This window comes from Camarhynchus parvulus, chromosome 1A, assembly GCF_901933205.1.
Source record: "Camarhynchus parvulus chromosome 1A, STF_HiC, whole genome shotgun sequence".
Lineage (NCBI taxonomy): Eukaryota > Metazoa > Chordata > Aves > Passeriformes > Thraupidae > Camarhynchus > Camarhynchus parvulus.
In genome coordinates, this window is record NC_044586.1 from 24231229 (window position 1) to 24252299 (window position 21071).

Here is a 21071-nt window from a genome sequence, read left to right on the forward strand (position 1 = left end):
GATCTGCCTCCCAGTTAAATTGATGCAAAAAGCCCACTGAAGCAGGCAGGCCTGTCATCTCTGCAAGCAACTGTATTTGCAGTCGGTTTTTTAGGAGAGGGTAAATTCATTTTATCTCAGCTCTCTGGAATTTACCACCATTTCCACCTTACATTCATGGTCACATCTCTAGTGAGGCTGCAGACAGTAAAATAAATGTGTGAAAGCCTGGGACTGGGTGGGTTACTTTGATCACAGACCTCCCACTATTCCAGAGCTGCACAAATGCTATAGGAGCAGCACAAAACCATTGCCCCACACCTAAACATGCCTGGTGCCATCCTTACCTGCCTTCTGTGGGCGGGGGACAGGTTAAGTGGAAACAGGGTGTGGAGAGTCTGGTTTTTCCTTCCAAACCTGCTGCTCAAAGTGGCATTTGTTCTTGCAACAGTGTTGGGTATTAGGAAATTCTCATGGCCTAGACATGGCTGCAGAGCTCCATGCACAGCTGGATGACTGGGCACTGCAACACTTGGCCAGGGAGGGAAACACCAAGAGAAGGAGTAGGGCTCTCTACTAAACCACTGATCTTTCCTTGTGACAACAAGTCGCAGTTAGGTTTTTCCTAAAGTCGCTTCCCTCCTCATTCCTTCAATAAAATGGGCAAAGGAGCACCAGGTTACAAGCCAGGATTTTTACCACCACCCCAGCACACAGGAAGCTGTTTCCCACAGGAGACCGGAGGGGAGAGAGAAGCATTCCCATGTTCTGAAAACAGTAGCAGCAGTTTATTTACAGTTCTTCAGCCATTCCCTGCCCCTGCAGAGGCTGCACTAGGTCAATCCCAGTTCTCACCAAACTTTAGGAGGTGTGGTTTTGGGTGGCAGGGAGATACAGGTTGTCACAGGATGTGCCTCAGCCCCTTGACCTGAGCACCTTGAGAAGTGGTGCCATGGGGCTGAATGACAGAAGAGCAGGAGGATACTGGTGCAAGTAAAGGGAACTCTCCTCCAGTAGCAGTTGCTGGGATCTCCTGTTTCAGATCCAAAGGCAGAGGCAATCCAAAGCTGCCTCAATTCCTCAAAATCCTTTGGCAAATGGAGTCAGTAGGCATCTCTCCTACCCTCTCCAGCACAGGCACCTGAAGAACAGCTCAGCACAACCTAGTATGGCCGAAACTTGCGCTGAGCTCGCATCAGTGCGATCCTCTGCTTGTCCTCCTCAAATTTCTTCCTCAACTGGGCAATGTCTAAAACACAGAGAAAGAGAAAGAACAGGTCACACGAGAGAAGATCTCCCTCTCCTGGGAACCTCACTTCCACACACCAGAGGGGCTCAGTCCCAACAGTCCCAGCCACTTCCCAGAGCAGGTCCTTTTAAGCCTCAGCTGAGTGCCAAGCTGGGGCTCCAGCTGTTCATCTCCAGTGGTGCTGCAGCTCCCTCTTGGGGAGGAATTGGCTAGTTTCCCCCTTCAATCGCTGCCTTTGTGCAGACCGAATAAGCACCTCTTGGAAAACCACACCCTCCCACAAAATATTCCAGCAGCCCTTGCTAGGACAGGTGGTGGCAAGGGGCCATTCAGATCCAGCCAGCCAGTTGCTTAGTGGCAGCTGGATGTCACCTCCCCTGAAGGCAGAAGGATGCTCTTCAGGCCACAGTGTGAGAGACAAGGCCCAGGCAGGGGCAGGAGACTTGCACACTCACGCTCTCTCTTGGTCTCTCGATGCTGCCAGGCATAGAAGTTGAGCAGTTCTTTGCGGGCCCTTTTCTGTTTCTCCTTCTCCAGCACGCGCAGGTTGGCAGCCTCTGTCCGGGGCAGGCCGGGCTTCCGGCCCTTCCGCGTCACCTTCACCCAGCCCTCCTCATCCGGAACACCCTCCTCCGTGGCTGCTTTGGCTTTTTCCTGTAAGGACAGGAGGGTGAGGCAGCCCAGTGCAGATGCACAGCCTAATGCACAACTCCCCACATCTCTCCCTTAAACACAGGCAAAGTTACAGCTCCTGCTTCCACGCAAGATTTCAAAGAAGGCATGGGATCAGGGCTGCAGGCATTCAGCTCCCAGCTTGTCAGCCACAAACCAATTTATTTGTGGGTATCTGTTGTAAGCCCTAGGGGAAGGGTCAGGTGTTGCAGACCAAGCCTGGGTCTGGCTGCCCACCAGCAACAGGGAGTAAAAAAACCTGTGCCCAACAGAGAGACCCTCAGCCCTTTCCACTATGGCTGGAGCACTGGGAAATCTCTCTTCTTTCCCTCTGCCCCAAGAAATCTGCTTAGCTGGGTTCCCTCCCTAGCCTGGCCTCACCTCTGCCACCTTTTTATCATAGTCTTCCATGTAGGCATCCACCTCAGCCTTCAGCTCCTTCGGATCCACAATGGAGGCCTCATAGCTGGCGATCCACTCTGAGACAGAGAGGGCACAAGTCAGCAGCAGCTGCTGTTAGAAGCAGGCTAGTGTGGTGCTTTTGGGCAGCTCTAGAGTGAACTCTAGCATGGGGGAAGGACATACTGTTCCCATTTGTGTTCAGCTTCCCCCCTGCCACAGCTCAGACTGACTTGGCTGTGAGCACGATCAATATGCCATGGGAAGAGTTTGCAACTTGCCCAGGCAGAAGGGGCTAGCCTTAAGCCTAAGGGGCACAACATTCAGGGCCGTGCTTCTGTCAAGCAATTACATGTGAAGTGCTGTCAACTTGACAGACATCTGGGGCCTGTTGCATAGTCTGGTCTCCATTTTGAGCTAAGATGCAGACAGTATCTCTGAATCTATGTAATACCGGAAAAATGTCAGGAAAAAAGGACCCTTCCAAGTCCCCACTCTCCCACAGGGTCAGTGGACCAGATTTCAACATTTAGTTCAATAAGATTGCTACCCAGTGAATAATGAAAGAACACAAAACACTGAATATCCCCCTGCTTAGAACAAAATGGGACACGCAGGGTAGAATTCAGCAAGCAATGAGTATAGTTCTTGCCCAGCATTAACCCACAGAAAGATAGCCAGAGCTGACATACTGCTAATGCCGGTTTTCACAGGGTGGCTCTCTGTTGATATTAGCAAGGGACCTTCCTGTGATAGAGCCTTGGCTGCCTGGACAGCTGCTGGTTTCCTGAACACCACATATGCTACTTGAAATCCCTAAAAGAAAAAAAAACCCAGGTGAGCCAGATATGTAAGAGAAATTGGCCATGGATCAAGGAACTGCAGTACAAATAACTTAAAATAAAAATCAAACCACAAGGGGCAGTAGGATAGCAAAAAAAAAACAGTGTAAACTTAAGTAAGTAATCATGTCTCCCAGTGCCCCATATGGTTTCCTGTGCCTCGTGTTCTGAAGAGAACCATTCAGTACTTGCCATCTTTTCCCACTGAACCATCAGTATTCCTCTCCCCTGCCCAAGCTTTACCTTCAGAGTTTTGTGGTCAAAGAATTTCGATGCCAGTTTATCTTTTTTCTCTCCTGGCCCTGGCTTGTCACAGATGTCCACAGATTGCACATGCCCGCAGCGGGAGAACAGCCTAGACAAAGAGTCCTTAAAAGAGAGAGTAAGAGAAAACACGCGGTACAGCAAAGCAGGAGCGATGCCTCCCACGAACAGCGGCAGAGCTCTCCGGGCGGCTCGCCGGCCCCAGCCCGGCCCTCCGCCGGCAGCAGCCCCGAGGCACACGCCGGCTCCCGGGCCCCCAAGCCCTGCCCTCGGCCCCCAGCCGCCCCCACTCACCGGGCCGCAGTACGGGGGCACGTTGAGGACGAAGAGGGTGCGGCGAGGCGGGTGCGCGGTGTCGGCCCCTTCCCGCACCTGGTGCTCCTTCACCAACAGGCAGTGGTGCGAGTGCTGCCGCTCCGCGAACTTCACCGCCAGAGCTGCGAGGGACGCACCACTGAGACGCCCCGGCCCCGTTCGCCGCGCTGCCCCTCACCCGCGTATCCCGGTGCCCGGCACTACCCCTCACCCGCGTATCCCGCCGGCCCGGCTCCGGTGCCCCGCGCTGCCCCTCACCCGCGCATCCCGCCGGCCCCGCTCCCGGTGCCCCGCGCTGCCCCTCACCCGCGCATCCCGCCGGCCCCGCTCCCGGTGCCCCGCGCTGCCCCTCACCCGTGTATCCCGCCGGCACCGCTCCTGCCGCACACCCCGTGGCGGCCGCCATCTTGTCTGAGCGCGGCGGCGCGGGGGCCGCCGGGAGCTGTAGTTCCCCGGGCGCGGCGCGGCCCTGCTAATGGCGGCGGCTGGACACGCCGCAGCCCCGGGGTTGAGTTCATGTTTTTGTAAAAACAGTATAAAACTCACGCACTATCCGTAATCTGAGAGAAGCAAGTAAATCTTAAAGAGATGTAGAAACGTTCAAAAGCAATTGTTTTTAAAGACTCTTGTTAATTAAAAAAACTCAAAAAACCTTTACAGAATGAACTTGTAATGGAAGACAGAACCATTTTAAAAATACTGAAGCAATGCTAATGTAGGAGGTGACAAAATACGACACGATATGGAGAATTGATCCAACCAAATATCAAGTTAATGAACATTATCGGAAGGTACATGCAAAAGCCATGAAAACATTGCACATTGTGGCATCACTTCAGAAGTCCTCACATTTTTGAAATAAAAGAAACAAACCCAAAATAAACAAAAGAAACACCATTACAAATTACCTACCACCTGTCCTGGCCAGCCATTTAATTTAATGTCTAAATTAACGCACATTAATTCAGAGCGCAGGCAATTAGTATTTCATATGCCAGTTCATAATTTCTACCAGCCCAGAAGGAAAAAACCCACCCCAAAACACAAAAATATCACCATGTTGCATGATGATAAATGTAGACAGGTGGTAGGTTTGAAATCATGATTAGCATGACAATTGCAGGATGTCCAGGAGAAACTGGAGAGCCAAAGTGAACTACCTGAAAAGGACTGAGAATACCTGGTAAGAACTGGGAATAAACAGTTACTCTTGTTTCAGTGCCCAGCAGAAGCAGCCATGCAATGGTGCATTAAAGAGCTGGCCAAGACCAGAACACCAATGTACACCAAGACATTGTGTTTGGACACCCAGGTAATTCACCAATTTGTAAAAAATAAGAATATGGTGCCATGGATCACAGAGGTATGGAACAGAGCAGACAGTACTTCCAAGGAAGCATGTCAATGCCATCATAAACTCTCAGATAACCTAAACACAAGGCAGAGTTTAACAGCAAGTTAAAATGCATCTTGCTACTTGGCTTTTCAGAAGGACACGGATCTAATAAACTAAAAAATCCTTGAGTCTCCCCATTCTTTCAGAAGAGGCAAGAGATGTTTCACATTTACATGGCTTTCTGTCTAGCTGGTAATGAGAGCATCCCACTTCACCTAGAACAGGTACCCTGATCTCAGAGCTGTTTTAGCTATAAAATTACTTTTTAAATTACTAGGCTGTCAGTAACAAAGGCTACTTTTTTTTTCTGTAAAAAGAGAATTGGAATTACATGGACACAAATGGCTTCAATTTACTAGCAGGAGTCAGCTGCTAATTTGTATGTTCCAGACAAAAGGTGGATGAGTAACAGCTCTCTTACCCATAAGCTCCTCTTGCTCTTCATCACGTTATCAGTTTTGAAATTTCCACGTTCACTTAGAAAGAGCAATTGACTCAATACTGGAACGCCACCACTTATCTTTAGTTGCTTCACAGCATCTAAAAAGGCTTAGAATCCACTCTCTGTATAACAAACGTTTATTCAGAAACAGGTAATACATTATCTTCTCCCATCCCTAATGTTTCCTCACCCTCCCTCCCCCTTTTTTTTTTTTATTAAAACACATGTATTTGGTGGGCAATCTAAAAAAGGAGAACAATAGCTGTCTTAGGTCCCCTCCCCTACAAACATCTGCTCTTCACATGAAGCACCCCACCAATCATGGTGTCACTGGCCTTCAAACCAAAGAGTACTCCAGAAAAACAAGTCCTGCCAAGTCCTTATTATTTCCATGGCTAAAAGGGACACAGTGAGATTAAGGAATGGTCTGCACAAGCTAGATAGAAGAAAGAGTTCATACAGAACAAGAAAGCAAAAGAAACATGGGGTTGCCCAAGAAACAGAATCTGGACTTACAGGAGCTACTCAGCAGAGCTGAACAGAATGGATTAGGTTAGTCTCCCAGCTCGCAGGATCAAGTTCAAACCCCAACCCTGTTCTGGAAGTTGCTCTCAGCTTTCCTCTCTTCCAATACAGTCTGAACAAACACAAACGAGTGGAGCTACCGGGACTTTCAACATCCAAGGCGCCAATGCGGTACAAACAATGGGAAGAACTGCAAGTGCCACCTAGTGGCCTGTCACACACACTCGCTGGCCCGCGCCACGTCCTCGCCGCCCTGCACGGGACTTGCCACTCCTCTCCGGTGTTCCTTACACAGCGCCAACTGCCCGCTGCTCCTAAACCTCTCCCTGAGGCCACACACTGCAGCCATCATCCTCCAAATCCAGGCATGCCAGCAGCATAACCGTACAGCAGCCAAACAATGCCCAAACAGCATCTCTCAAAGTTCTCAGACACAAGACTCTGTGTAAATTAGGATCTGAAAAGGGTCTCAGGTCCTTCCTTTTCATCGGAGACTGGCTGAGTTAGAAGCAAGAAAGAAACTCATGTCCATGCATCAGGAGGAGGAGGAGGCAATATAATCCAATGGGAGTCAAACAACTAGGTTTCTTCTAGCTTTGAACACAACTGGTTCTTAATTTTTCAGTCCAGAAAGAGGAGAGCAACTGAGCCTGACCCTCCAGAGCAAATATATTCCTTGTACAAATGCCAGAACAACCCTCCAGCACTACTAGGGTTGAAACAGCCCTGCCCATAGCACAATGGCCGGTGCACCCGTGCACCCATCCCTCCTGCCTGATGTCCCCGCTGGCACACTGCGGGCTGCCCAGCTTCTCCTGCTCCTTCTCAATGTCCCAGCTGCTGAGCAGGAAAGCGTCCAACAGCCAGAAGGAAGAGTTATGCCACCAAATGCACACAAGTCCTTTCTGAAGGGAGCCCAACCTGCCTTTGTACCCAGCACAGCAACTTCAGAAACAACCTGGTGCTCTTGCCTGTGGACAATCAAGGGGATGCAGCCTTTAGTTAAAGGTCAGTCAGAAGAAAACAGAAGGAGATCACCACTCCTTCCCTCAAAGTCTATGTGCACTTTTAATGGCCACTGGGGGCTTTGGAGTAAAGGATGGAGTTACATGGTATATGCTTGGTAATACATTACTGGCAGAAGGGGAAGGTTATTCTCTTGGGAAAAAAAAATCATGGAAGAAAACTCCAACTATGAAAACAGAAAGTACACACACAAGAGGAAACACTATTGTACAGTAAGGTAGCGATCATAGAAAACAAAAAATTTCAGGACAGGCAAATGCAAATAACATCTGCGCTCCTGCACTTTCCTCATCCCCCAGCTTCTATGAGTTTTCCAGTCCACTGCTTGCTCCCCCCTCTCAGAGTTTAATTTTGAATTCTGTGGGCTGCACAGAGGCAGAGACCCCTGAGGATTTGAAGAGTGCCTTCAAGATAGTTTCAGGGTCCACTTCAGCTGGGGGATTTGAGGAGGCGCTTGCACTTGACCGGCGTGGTTCCCCTTCCTTCTCCACTGAAGGGGTATCACTCAGTCGCCTGGAGGATTAAAAAAGAAATTTTAAAAAGGCAGTATTTAATCTCTCTTTATGAGAAATAAATTTTAAAACTGTGTTTGCATTTACTGTTATCAGTGTTTTCCCCTTACCAATATCAGAGATAAAGGTTTTAAATATGCTTTTCTCACAAGAAAATATCCTCATCTCAGATTATTTTTGAGCCTCAAGGCTGAGAACACTATGTAGTCAAGCTACATTGCACTCCACTCAACATATTGTGCCACAGAAGGAGAGAGAAAGAAAATTCAAGGGACAACAATTCTCAAAATAGAACCTGCAAAAGTGTTTGGATGTTTTCCCCACTGAAGGACACTTACAGCAATATAGGCTGGTCTGAGGTGATGACATTCCCATTCATATGAAGATTGCATTTCATTGGTTGACCTATATAAAAACAAAACACAAAATTCATTCTATCAGAAGTGGGGTAAGGCAAGATCCTTGAAACAGCACACACCAGTGCAAGCAACAGAGTTCAACATGCTGGGGAAACATGAGAAAAAACAGCTGATAATCTTTTGTTGCAGAATCAGAGCAACAGAAGAGCCACTCTAACATTCAGTACCATATGAAGGATCATACTAATTAACGAGTTACACAGTAGTACGAAGCCCTTAGCAGGGACACAAGTGGATCTCCCATTCTTAGTTGTCTGCTCCTCATCTGACATCCGTAACATGTCACTCATCTAAAGAAAGAAAAAGCACCTATTTCCAGCTAAAAATTAACAGTTCAACAATAATTTCAGTTTAACATGGTTAAAATATAAAATTGCATTATTCAAAGTTAATGGAGAATCTGATACTATTTTACAAGTCCAAAATGTTTGAGTATTTGCACCCTTCAGACTATTGCAAATACTAGTTTTACTTGTACTTTGCAAGCAGCTCTGTAAGCAGGTAAAGCCTTCCTAAGGACTTTCTGTGGAAGAGGTTTTACAGCAACTTCTCTGAGCCAGAGAGATGTTTGCTAAGAGGATCCATGTTTACCCCTGAAAGAATTTTCTACCAAGGTCGTTGACATAGAAACCAAGAAAGAAAGAAGGATAAATAAGAGAAACCTGCAACTGCCTATTTCAATAATCACTTTGTCTCTTGCGACCAATAAGTAAAGTGTAAACTTATGAGTTTTGTAAGAATGTGTAAAAAGCACGGATGCTATAATAAAAAATAGTTTGAAGCCTTCTGAAAATGGAGTGTGTTGCTTTGAATTGTCTCTGTCTCAACTGCGACAACTTTCCAGCTCTTGGTACCAAATTAGAAACATAAGGAATTTCATCTGAAAGTTAGAGCAGGAGACTCATCAGGACCCTGCCTCCAGCTCTCAACCTTCTTTTTCTAGGAAAATGTGGGTGGGGTTTTTAATTGCATTTAAATAAACTGCGCATATATTCAGCTAGTTACACAGCAATTATTGTCTTATCTAGCTCTTGAACTGATTTTCTGGTATTTCTCTCTTGCTAGCATATTAACATCTAAGATACTTTTAAACCTTCCACTCAGGTGGAAAAGTCATTCTTGATTTATTTATCCTACATGCAACTCTGGCATCAAACTTACCATCTAAACACCTGTTGTTGTATTTCTTATATGCTGTGATAGCATCTTCTTTCTTCACAAATACTACCTCAGCCACGCCAGGGTGCACCAGCCGGGCTCGCTTCAGGGCGCCACACACACAGAATAACTCCTGAGGGCAGAGAGTCAGTCACGACCATGGTCACATCAAAGGCACTGCATGAGAAGGGTTTACTTGCTTCATCACACCACCCATCCTGCTTATTAAATACCTGACAGGATCTGGACACTTGTTTTACTGTGTTTGTTATGGCATAAGTACTTGGCACTAGTAATAGAGAGCACACAAGCAGGGAAGTTCAGGGCCAGTACCCAGTAATGTTTTTCACACACAAAGACCAGATTCATTCTCAGCCCGGTGAGAATGGAAGCCCCTAGATAATTTGGATAGGGGCATAAGTTTGGGTAGAAGAATCATTTGGTGTGAACTCTTCTAAGTGATGTCAGGTATCTCAAAATACTCTGTGGGATTTTGCCCTTTGTTCTTAGGCACACACTTTTTAAAAAAAAGTGTAAACAAACCCCAAACAATCAGGAACCCTCCAAGTTTTTGCACGGAGAGCAAACTCACATCACACCCCTCTTTACTGCATTCACCATAGATCAAGTGATTTATCAGAAGAGGTAGGACAGAGAAAGGAAGTGTCACTCATGCACAGTCTGGCAGTAAGCAGCACTCACAACAATATCTTCTTCTGTGACTCGAGGATGCAGATTATTTACGGTCATCTTTGTGCCTTCCAAAGGACTGAACGCCAGCTGCCAACACAAACAAATGCATCACAGAAATATGGCACAAAATACAGCACAGCAGTGAAAGCAATAAAAAGTCTCTAAGGATATGTCTGGGAATGTCTGTATACACACACAAAGGAGAAAGTTAAAGTTAGTAATGGGATATATATCAATGTTTACTAAAGCCCAGCTCATCTGACAGCAAAATGGACCTTCTTTTCCATGCTAGTTTTTCTCTGAAGTAACTTTTCACTCTTATTCTCAAGAATAACATTAACTTAATGCGCATACACAGTACTCTGGTCATGCCCACACTTTTAACAGCCTGTCTCTGTCGCACTGTACACCAGCCAGCAAACCCCAATATACAGCTCCAGCCTCTCAAGAGCATGCTGAACTCAGCACACCTAGGAAGACTTGGTGGGTTACTTGTACCCAACATCAGGCAGTTTGGCAAAGCAATTCCAGGCTGTCTACAAATTGCCTGGGGGGTACATGATAATGTGTACATTTGGAATAACTCTTTTTTCTCCTTGCTAGCTGGAGTGGACATGCAACATACACTGTATCAGATAGTGTTAAAACACTATTCTCCTAGGGACAAGAAAGCCACCAAGGAGTGTCCAAACAACAACTGCCATCTCCCTATAATATGGATTCCTCCAGGATCATGTGCAGGGAAAGGATGTTTACACAGGTTTCAAATTCTTGGGACATGGACTGCAGTTATCAGAATAACCCTGACGACGTCCCAGAACTAATGATGAAAGGCAGGCACAAATGAGCTGCTCACATGTCCAATAAACAAGTTTCAGATGTTTCAGAGACTTCTATAAAGAGCATTTTCCCCTTCCCTGAGCTCACCTCAACACGTGCTGGCTCTTTTGGAGGCACTTCCTTTGTCACTAAGGTCCGGGACATGTTTGCCAAGGCCTTTGTCCGCATAGGAGGGGGAGTTGCAGGAGGAGCTGTGTATGTATCGTTCTGGACCACTTTAGTCAGGGGAACAGTCTTGGACAGAGAGAATTTATTGCTGCTCAGACCAGTCTACAGGAAGAAAAAAGAAAGTATCTCAGAGCTACAGCCTACAAAAGCCATCACTTTTCTTCAAGCACCACCACCAGAGTATTACTAGTATGCACTGCATGTCCTTCCCAGTGTCAAAACCACTGCACAGTGCTGGAGACTTTCAAAAGGCTCAGAGAAAAAAATCAGTGCAGGTTTCTGGGCATAAACATAAAAAGGTATGCTTATCCAGAAAGAGCACTTCCCTCATAAGCACTTTTTGGTTTCATACTTTTCATAAACAAACTTTAACAATGTGATCTGAATTTGAAAAGCTCCTTCCATCCGCAGACTTTCAAGTACTTTATAAAGAGTTCACAAAGATTGCTCATTAACAGTAAGATTGAGAATCCACAGAACAAAAAGCGGTAATTCCTCAGAATCACCAAGGTAGGGCACACAAACACACGGAACTTAGGCTAAAATATCTGAGTTTAAAGGCTGAAATATCTGACTAAAACTTGTGCTTGGAAGCTGCTGTGAACACTGGAAAGAACAAATTCACTCCTGAAAAAAACCCTCAAAAAACCTTAATAAGATTATTTGAGAATCACAAATAGCCAGAAGCTCTATTCTGAATACCCACACAAGGAAATAAATTCCTAGGGTAATCACTGTACTACAGTGCCTGCATGATGGTAAAACCACATGAATTTGCTTTTCCAAGACCAGAGAATAACTTAGCCCAAACCTGTGCCCAACTCCCATGTCTGAAGCAGAGTTAACTTCAAGCACACATTAGTCTGGCAAGGGCCTTATCCAGCTAAGCACTGAATATTCAAGAATGATGACTGCACAACTCCTCTTGGTACCTGTGCCAGATGCTGATCAATACTGTGAGAATTTCACCAACTAGAATTTCTTTTCCCGCAGCACATTTATTGGTTTGTCTTCTCCATGGTCATTCCCAAGAAGAACGTGGGTTTTGCCTTTTCCAGGCAATGAGTGGACTCACCCTCTCCTCATGCATAATATGGTGCAGCCCTCTGACCACCCTGTTAACTGGTTCCAGTCATGTCTTTCTTGTATTGCAGAACCCCAAGATAGGCACAGAATTCTGGATGCATTCTCAAAATGTCAAACAGGAATAATTATCTTCCTTGATTAATTATCTACAGTTGGCCTTTGTTTCTGGAAGGATGCACTACTCACTCATTCTTAGCAGATGACACAGTAGGACCCCTAGGCTCCTTCCTACAGAGCTGCTGCTGCTTTCTAGCCAGTCAGTTCTCAGTTTAAGCTGCAGAGGGCCATCCCATGCCAAAAGCAGGGCCACACATTTGTCTGTACTGAAATTCCATCTTCTCCAGAGCAACAGTCCTCCCCAACAAGATGCCTACTATGATTTTTGCACAGCAAGAGATTTCCTGCTTTGATGCCCAGTCTCCAGCAGCAGAAAGCTTCCCTTACTGGTTTACTCAAACAGTAACAAAACAGGTTCAATGCACTTCCTCAACAAGAAAGGGCCAGGATACAGCAACCTGCCAGCAGGGCAGAAAGCACACATTCTAGCTGCTGAGAGCCCATAAAACCAGTTACCCTAAAAGAACTCTGTTCCAAAAATAACAGTAGAAGCATTGGCACAAAGGAAGGGTGGGGTGAAGAGCAAATATTTGAGGAGAAAACTTCATTTACAGACTTTAAAAGAACTGTCTGATAGGTAAGTCCTGTAAAGACACAGCCTCCGTGTCCATGCAATGTGAGCATGGCATGGTGGAGACTGTTCAGATGACCCTTACCGAGTTGTGCAGGAAACTGTTTGTGGTGGTGATTTTCATCTGTTTGCTAGGAAGGGGAGAGACACTTTCCTCATCATCTTCTGTGTCATACAGACCCTGAAGTGAAGAAGGCAATAGTTTACATGCAGGCAGACTTCACTGAGACATTTCAAAAACAGGTCGTTTTCTCCTGCCTTCAACCATCTTCAGCTAATAAACACCTACACTGCATTTTAGTTTCAGGTATACAACTCCATGTCAAAACATCAGCATAAAAACTATTGGACTTGCTTTCCAAAAACATCACAGCAAAACTGTTTCCCTAGATATACTGAAATCACATACAGATTTCTCTTCTCCTGGATGTCATTAGGACTGTTGAAGCTACATTATTGGAATAAAGCCTCAGTGTCTTACATTTTAGCACCCTCCTACCATTACAGCTGACACCTGTGCATGTGATTTTTAAATTAGTTTGGGGGCATGACGTAGGGTTTCTTTTTGTTTGTTTGGGGTTTTCTGGGTTTTTTTTTGTTTTTTTTAATTAAACAAGTGCCTGCTGAATACATCTAAACAGAACATTCCTTTTGAATAGCCTGCTTTCCTTAGCACAGGACATATCCATCTGGCCCTAGAAAACACTGCATTAAGATCTTTACTGAATGAATAATTAATTTTCCAGTTCAGCTTAACACTCATAGCCTTGCCTTAAAATACTGAGGTGAGCTCCTACACAACCACTTTTTTCATTGACTCTAAATAAAGTTAAGAAAAAGTCTAGACATATATAGCAGTGCCCAAAACATAAGAAATCACAACTGCAAACAGCTTCCCATTCATTCACTAAAAAGGTACAGAAAGCTGGAGGATTAGCAATGAGAGCATGCAAAATCAGTGGGTTGTCCATAGTCAGCAAGATTCTGGTTTACAAACAGGGAAGTTGTTGCAGTGACAGAAATGCTGTGAAGGAAAAAAAAACCTGAAAATGGACAGAGAACAGAGGAGAATTGTGCAGAACATAAAAGAGCTGGGAAAAACATTAGGGAGCAGGACAATGGACTTGAGCTTGAGACAAAATTAAATGGTTTCCACGTTTACAGTGATAAGGTCAGAATAATGAAGACACTTCCTTAAACAACAGCATCTGGGACAGGTGAGGGTAGCAGGCCAGCATAAAGGTAACATACACAAATAGCTAAAATTATGATAATCATGGCAAAAAAGTCACCTGACATGATATTGTGAATGTCAGTTTTCCAGTATTTCATGCGATACTTTGTGTATACACACACAATAACATAAGTAATAAAAATATCCAACTCCTCTCTGAAAGCACCCAAGGTAGTAAGGTGGCTGAATGGCTGGGGGCTGTGACAAAATCCATTAAAACTGATCCCAGAAACACAATACTCTAAGATCTTTCTCAAAATCTGCTTGATAAGGGCTATGGGAACTCTGGAAGTACATCAGAATACTAGGTAACATCACTCCCTATCAGGATTCCCGCAGTGGCCCACAGCTGGGATTTCACAGGAAGGTTATATCCTCTCCCACCTCACTGCAGCACATCTGACCATGTACAGTCACATCCTCTCTCTGAAGAGGCTGGCAGCATGGTGAATCAAAACCGCCAACAACTTGATCTGATGTGATGTCATAAGAAATTTATACAAAAATATCAGAGCTAGAGGTCAGCCTCTAGGGAAAAAATATACCATTAGCACAGAGATAAAACTGGGAATATCTGCTTCTCATTCCTGTATCTCATTCAGATAATACACTAGGAATCAAGATAAATTATACTAAATGAAAACCTCAATTACCATGAAACTATTTTAACCCCACAAGACACGGAAGCTAAGCTGATGGAGAACTTTCAAAGGTTCTTCTCTCCTACTTAGGGGTTTTCTCTGCACATGCCAATGTTTATGGACAGATTTTCTTCCCTGTTAAAGATAACAAAGAGTACAGAGCAGGTACACACCTGTTTATGTGTATGGTTGTTCACCACATTGATCCTCATTCCTGCTGGATGAGAGTGTCCAGGAACTGGAGCCTTCTGCTACAGTTAGAGATAAAGAACCAAAGCATTAAGCATTACAGTCCATCAGGTTCAGGAGATCAAAGCTTTAGTTGAATATCTTGAGATCACTTATATAAAACTTACCTTCCCTGCTTTGAAATATACTACCACAATAAGTTCCTAGGTAACACCTGTATTTCTTGTGATATGTTCAATATGAGATAGCTTCACTTAAATTAAAACCTAAGACCACATGAAGAAACGGATTCAAATTACTTAGGGTTTAGTCCAAGATTACTGGGGAGGGAAGTTAACTTCAGTCCTGTCGAGACTGACTAGATCTACATTTCTGCCAATACAAAACCATGAATGGGGTAAGTCAGAAAGTAACTGTGTCTTCTTTCCTGCTACAGGTAACTAAACATACATATCTCCATCAGGCAAAAGGAGAAGTATACACTGCCCCTTAGCATGAGAGCTGGAATAACATGCTGCACAGGGTAGTGTGCAGCCCATTAGACCATGAAACCGGGAAATCACAACAGAAGGAGGTAGGGAATGTAGCTGTACTAACCGATAACTAAAATCATGCAACAACACCCATAAAAATGCCCTTCTGTTTTTTTGAAAAGCTGAAATCTGTCCATTAAAGAATATATATTCTTACAAAAATAGTCCACATAGGTAATAAAACCTTTAGATTTGCGTTTTCTCTAGACTGCACCTTATACCATAGCACCTCATGTTTCAATCTGCTAATCAAAGAAACAAGGATACCCATCCTACAAAAACACCAGCAGACCTACTGTAATTTTTTGGTTTCAAAGATTTTTCCTTGCTTCATGATAAACAAGACCTCAGGACAGCACATTTAGAGCTGTGTGCTGTACCTTGAATCAAGACACACTAGTTTGATTCCACTCCCACGTTTGGGAAGATAGGAGGGTCAGGGGCAATTTGGAATTTCAGCACAAATATTTTTAACAACTTTTAGATAATTGCTTATGTGCAAGGTTCTGTCTACAGTCTGAATCACCATGATACCCTATGTATAAATACATATGTTCCCTTGCACTATGTTGTCTAGCAAACAGAAAACACTACTGGTCAAAACAAGTCCAATGAAAAACCCACAAAACACCAGGTCAGAACAAACAGCTACTGCACCAAGTCTCTGGAAACTGCTTGAACTCCTAGAAACTTTGTAGAAGATGTTCAATTCCTCATGGCTGATGCTGGCGATTTGGCTCAGGACAGCAAGAGTATTGATCACCCTCTTAACTAACAACTGCTGAACAGACTGCTCTATTGCTCTGCCATTAGCCCTTCTTACTGCCTCAAGAGTCCTTTCTCCTTCTTACATCAGCCTGCCAGGAAACCTGCAGAGTAGTGGGAAACTTCCTAGGCCAATTTGCAGAAGAAACATGTTTGATGGTTCTCTTCAGCAAAACCCACAGCTGAACAGAAAGCAGACTCATCTAGGCTTTCAAAGTGATGACAACAGAATCCCGGGTATGAGTGAGCACACTGCTGATTTTTGGGAGGTTAAAAATGAAAGAGGTAGACTAGGAACTTCAGTTACATGCTTGTAGAGGTAAGGAGCAAAACCACTCAAACAAAAATCCCAACAGTCAGGAAATTTCTCTTATGACTCTACACACTGTATCTAACAGACACAGCTCAAGAGCAGCAGTTTCTCAGAGAAGCTGGCTAAGAATCAAGTAGCTATGCACACAGCAAAGTGAAATCAGAAAATTGGCCCAGGAAATCAGCAGGTCAGGGCGATCAACTGATTATAATACAATTGGAATAAATCTTGAGCCCCAGCAGGAATGCTTCATGTGATCAGGCAAATCCCTGGAAACCAGACAAGTATAAAAAGAAAAAATTGTAGAACGGCTCATTGAATTTTAAATTTTCTTAGATACAAACACAGCTGCATATTCTAAACTGCTATTCCACCCCTAGGATAAACCAGTTATCTATACAGGACAATCCACCACATCAGACTTGCAAAGAGGGGCAGTATAAGAATGACAAAAAATCTGCATCATTTTGTTTGCATTCAGGCAGGAAAGAGACTACTTAACCATTCAAGACATCTCTTTTAATGCTGACAGGAGCTCTGCCTTAGTCTTTTTGGGCCCAAAATTAAAATGAAAATTTAAATGAGAGGTGTGATTCTACAAAAAGTCCCAAGCAGCTGCAAGGACACACAAAAAGATCAGAATCCCACCCCATGGGCTGGGATGAACTGTATCATCCTTGCTTCTATTGTAACTATATAAACACACTAAAGTATTATCATGTCTACTGCACTGCTGTAGAGTCACTGAGGGCCTCAGAGGTGACTCATTCACCTACTTGGATAGTTTTGGTGATTTTCACGGCTGGATTTACTGTCCCCATAGTTGGGCTGATAGCAGCTGGAGTGCTCCTTTTTAAGCTGATCTTTTCTCTGGCATCCACCACTTTGGTCACCTTTTCAGCAGCAACACTTTGCTGCTTGCGGGAATTCAACATCTCCCGAGCATCCTGCACCTTCCCTTTGATTTTGAAGCGAGCGTCCTTTTGAACCAGTTTTTCTCGGGCATCTTTCACCCCCAGTTTGTGCCTGGCATCAGTGAGTCCTATTTTCTGTCGGGCATCAAAAGTCTGCTGGAAGCTCACAGCTGGTGATGATCTATTCAGAAGATTTTGCTGGATCCCAATGCGAGATCTTACACCTCCAAACACTGGCCTTGTGTTAAGTCTGAGGGGCAAAAAAAAGGAAAAAAAAAAAAAGAAAGTTTCAGGCATTATGTGTCAATACAGTGTCAATAAAAGTATTTGTGTTGCTGCAAACAAAAGTTCATTATTACTGCACAAAAATCCACTCCAGCTGGACATCTAAATACAACAGTAGAACTCCTAAGCTCTTTTATGCTGGATTTTTTTTTCTACATAATCAGCTAAGGAATTTATTTCCAAAATCCACCCTTCAGCTCACATTTGCAAACTAAAGGGTCTGACTTCAGCTGTGCTAAGTACATACTACATTTACACAAAATTCAACAACTCAGGTACTTTGGGGCAACCTTTGAAGACACAGAGGAACAGGAACAGACTTTCTAGCTTTAGGAGTGAACAGGTCTGCTAAAGCATCTTCTGTAATTCACTAATACACCCTGATATGAAGGAAACATGCAACTACACATGATTTCAAGAATTCTGGGCAGCAAGTTCAGATTTGTGGGAGCACAGCAACTCAAATTTTAGTATGTACAAGCACCAGTAACAATCTTAGTTCAAAGCCACCAGTTTCAAGGTTGATTAGCTTCCAGCACGAATAGTCATTAGTCAAATTACTTTTTAACATGACTGCCTCTTCTTTAATCTAATAAAAGAACTACTGCACTTGATGGCCTTTACTTTTTAAGCATATCATTATTACAATACTGAGCACAGAAAGACAACAGCCCACAAAAATGACAGCATTTGTACTTGTAGACAAATATTCCTAAAAAGCAGCACAATACAGGGTGAAAGCTAGAACTACCTTCTTGTTACAGGTCTGATACACTTTTTCAAAATCTGCCCAAAGAACAAAAACAGTTTATCTAATTTCTTAATGGACTTCCTCTGATGAGTATTTTAAAAGTTTTTTCTTCTTCACTGGGTTTCTTCATATTAAAAAAAAAAAAAGAGTAGAAAGAGAGAGAAAAAATATTCTTGCTGTTGACTTTTTAAAAGTCAAAATACAGGGCTACAAAGTTCATCTGCTTTCAGAAATGTGTTGTCCAGTATTACAAAGTCTAAAAGTAGATACCTGGAATTTGTTGTAATAATCAAAAGGTTAGTATCACAAAATTAAATTATGATGCTATTTCAATTCTTCATGCACCTTTATATTAGTATTTCCTGATCTAACTCCATAACCTTCACATTCTTTAGTGTCATGTATTTGCAATGGAGAGGTCTTTCAAAAAAAACCCCAACCAACCAAGAGATGAAAGACTTAACCTCTGCTTCTGCCTCTTTCATTCTTGTGTCTAGATGTTTGGAAAGCTGGGACTGGAGTCCTATTTTCTTACCTAAGAGTCCTATGGCTGCTCTCTCATACAGCCCAAGCAAACCAGGTGGAAGAAACAGGAGGATTATTAAGACCATCTATGAAAATAAACCCAGAACACAGGAGACTAACAGTACCCATAAAGCAACAGACACAGAGCAAGACTTTCCTTGCAATTTTAAAAAGCATTTATTTAGCCATGTCGGAAGCATTCAGCTGGAGTGCTGCAAAGGGCTGGATGAGTGGTTCATCAGAGAGGCCACAGTAAAACCGGAAATGTATGTGTCAACATTTAAACTAGAATTAGTTAAGGCTGTTGAAAACAATACCCAATGAAATAGGCTAAGAAACTGAACTGAAGCTGACACCATTTCTGGTGTCTTTATCCTAATAAGCAACTCTCTTTCACAGATAATTCCTTACCCCAAGAGCATTAACTGCTTAGGTATTTGTGCCACAGCACCTGAAATAAAAGTGGATCTCAAACATCTAATTCACTTTCCAGGATTTCAAGCTCTGGCTTGAATATGTTATGGATCAATATATTTTGTAAGTGAATTTTTTTCTTTTCTTTCATCTAGACTACTGAATAACATGACTATAATAATTTAACTTTATTCAGTTAATCCAGACTTCACAAAGCCAAGTTTGCTACCTCAGGAATTTATAAAGTGAGCTCAACACAACATACAAGAAGAGTGTGGGGCACAACAATTCTTACAGTGCTGCAGAGGGATTGTTGCTCAGCAAAAAAAAAGCAGGAAGAATTCCTGAAAGAAATGAGAGTCAAAGAGGGATTTGAAAAGGGATAAAGGAGGTACTTGGGGCATAGTAAGCAGCCTAAGACTCTTCCAAATATGCGGGATAACATGAACGAAAGTGCAAAGCCAAGGCTTTGTCTAGACTAGGATTTAAATACGTTTGAATGTTTTGGTAGTATATGTTAGCAGGTAACTTTCAGAATATTACTCTAGACATGTAAGTGTATACACATTCAGAGTCAAAAACAAAGACTAATAAACAAAAAAAAAAAACCGAAGGGAAAAAATCAACAAAGCAAGAGCACACTGAGCTAACAGAGACAGGGGACAAGTTCTTCAGAAGCATTAAGAGACTACAGCAAAAGGGAAAATGAAAAGTTACCGAAGGAGAGCCCAGGTAAGAACTGCCAACTGTGGCAGTAAATGGCCCAGCCTACACTGGAGACATCTGCCACGCAAAGAAATAACCTGACCTTGCAGCTCCGATCTGCAACAGGCTCCACATCCTCTCAGCCACTTTAAGCAATCAGTCGGAGCCGCACTAACTGCGCTGGAGGGACGGCACCTGCAGAGACCCGGGCAGCGCTGCGGCCCCAGCCCGGCAGCCTGGCCCGCGCGGGTGCCCGGCGGCTCCGGTCGGTTACGGCTCCCCGAGCACCAGCAGCCCTCCCACGGCTCTCCCACAATGCACCGAGCCGCGCCCGGGAGCGCGGGGGCACCGGGCACCGCCTGGATAACACCTGCGGCCCGGCTACCGGCGGAGTTCGGGGCGCCCACCCCGTTACAGGGAGCAGCGCTGGGTTAATCAGCGGGGACAAGCAGGAGGCAAGTCGTAAGGTTCAGTGAGACAAAGGACGGCGCCAGGAATCCCGAAAAGACCGAGAGGGGATGAGCCGCTGAGCGCTCCTGCCCCACCGGGGCACCGCCAGGTACAGGGGCCGAGATGGGGGCCCGACCCCGGCCCCGGCCCTGAGTGACGGCCGCCGCCGCCAATCGCATGGCAGCGCGGTCCCGCAGGCCCGCGGCTCAGCCAATGGGAACGCGAGGGCGGGAGCAGGGCCGGGCCGCGCCGAGACAGCTGCGGCCCGCAGCCCCGGTAGCGGAGCCACTCGAAGGGACACTCGAAGAGCGGCCGGGGGCCGCCGGCCCGAGGCGCTGCGTCGCCGTCCCAACCACTCACCTCCCCTTCACGGTCACACCGCGTTTCCGTATGAGCTCGTCCAGAGACAGGTCCGCCATCTTGTCGCGGCCCCAACGATGAGACGCAGCGAGCGAGTCCCGGAGGTGACACCGCACGACTTCCGCTCCTCGCCCCGCCCCCAGAAGTACGGCAGGCCCCGCCCGGGCTCCGCCCGCTGCGCCGGGCGCCCCACAACTCCCCGCGGTCGCCGAGCCTCTCATTTGCATACGGCGCGGCACGTCGTGGCTCGGTTCGGCCCGCGGCAGCGGTTCCGCGGGGCGAAAGGGGACAAGGGCCGAGCGCAGCTTTGAGGACACTG

The 21071-nt window shown here is 45.1% G+C and overlaps 2 protein-coding genes across 3 annotated transcripts; both read right to left on the reverse strand.

Annotated features, from left to right (window-relative positions):
- Positions 1-743: 743 nt before the first annotated feature.
- Positions 744-4180, reverse strand: RRP7A (ribosomal RNA processing 7 homolog A). Its single transcript, XM_030960961.1, has 7 exons — positions 4075-4180; positions 3700-3842; positions 3385-3510; positions 2992-3115; positions 2282-2379; positions 1684-1882; positions 744-1228 (listed from the first exon to the last, which is right to left on the reverse strand). The coding sequence occupies exons 1-7, from the start codon at positions 4124-4126 to the stop codon at positions 1143-1145; spliced, it is 828 nt and encodes a 275-aa protein (XP_030816821.1). The 5' UTR covers positions 4127-4180; the 3' UTR covers positions 744-1142.
- Positions 4181-5675: 1495 nt separating this feature from the next.
- Positions 5676-20884, reverse strand: POLDIP3 (DNA polymerase delta interacting protein 3). Of its 2 annotated transcripts, none has more exons than XM_030960185.1 (9): positions 20753-20884; positions 17125-17512; positions 14722-14796; positions 12759-12854; positions 10819-11001; positions 9901-9978; positions 9202-9331; positions 7960-8026; positions 5676-7622 (listed from the first exon to the last, which is right to left on the reverse strand). In XM_030960185.1, exons 1-9 carry the CDS (start codon positions 20809-20811, stop codon positions 7448-7450), a joined length of 1251 nt encoding a protein of 416 aa, XP_030816045.1. In that variant the 5' UTR covers positions 20812-20884; the 3' UTR covers positions 5676-7447. The 2 variants fall into 2 exon arrangements, with proteins under 2 accessions (XP_030816045.1, XP_030816044.1); XM_030960184.1 differs by having other exon boundaries at positions 14722-14799.
- Positions 20885-21071: the final 187 nt, after the last annotated feature.

Excerpts from the sequence above, each read along its gene's own strand:
- RRP7A (XM_030960961.1), bottom strand. The coding sequence starts at position 4,126 with ATGGCGGCCGCCACGGGGTGTGCGGCAGGAGCGGTGCCGGCGGGATAC. Across the intron at positions 2,380-2,991 it reads TGTGAAAACCGGCATTAGCA|AGTGGATCGCCAGCTATGAG; the intron begins GTATGTCAGCTC and ends TCTCTGTCTCAG. Across the intron at positions 1,883-2,281 it reads ATGATAAAAAGGTGGCAGAG|GAAAAAGCCAAAGCAGCCAC; the intron begins GTGAGGCCAGGC and ends CTGTCCTTACAG.
- POLDIP3 (XM_030960184.1), bottom strand. The coding sequence starts at position 20,811 with ATGGCGGACCTGTCTCTGGACGAGCTCATACGGAAACGCGGTGTGACC. Across the intron at positions 17,513-20,752 it reads GGTGTGACCGTGAAGGGGAG|ACTTAACACAAGGCCAGTGT; the intron begins GTGAGTGGTTGG and ends TTTGCCCCTCAG. Across the intron at positions 8,027-9,201 it reads CAACAACAGGTGTTTAGATG|GTCAACCAATGAAATGCAAT; the intron begins GTAAGTTTGATG and ends GTTTTTATATAG.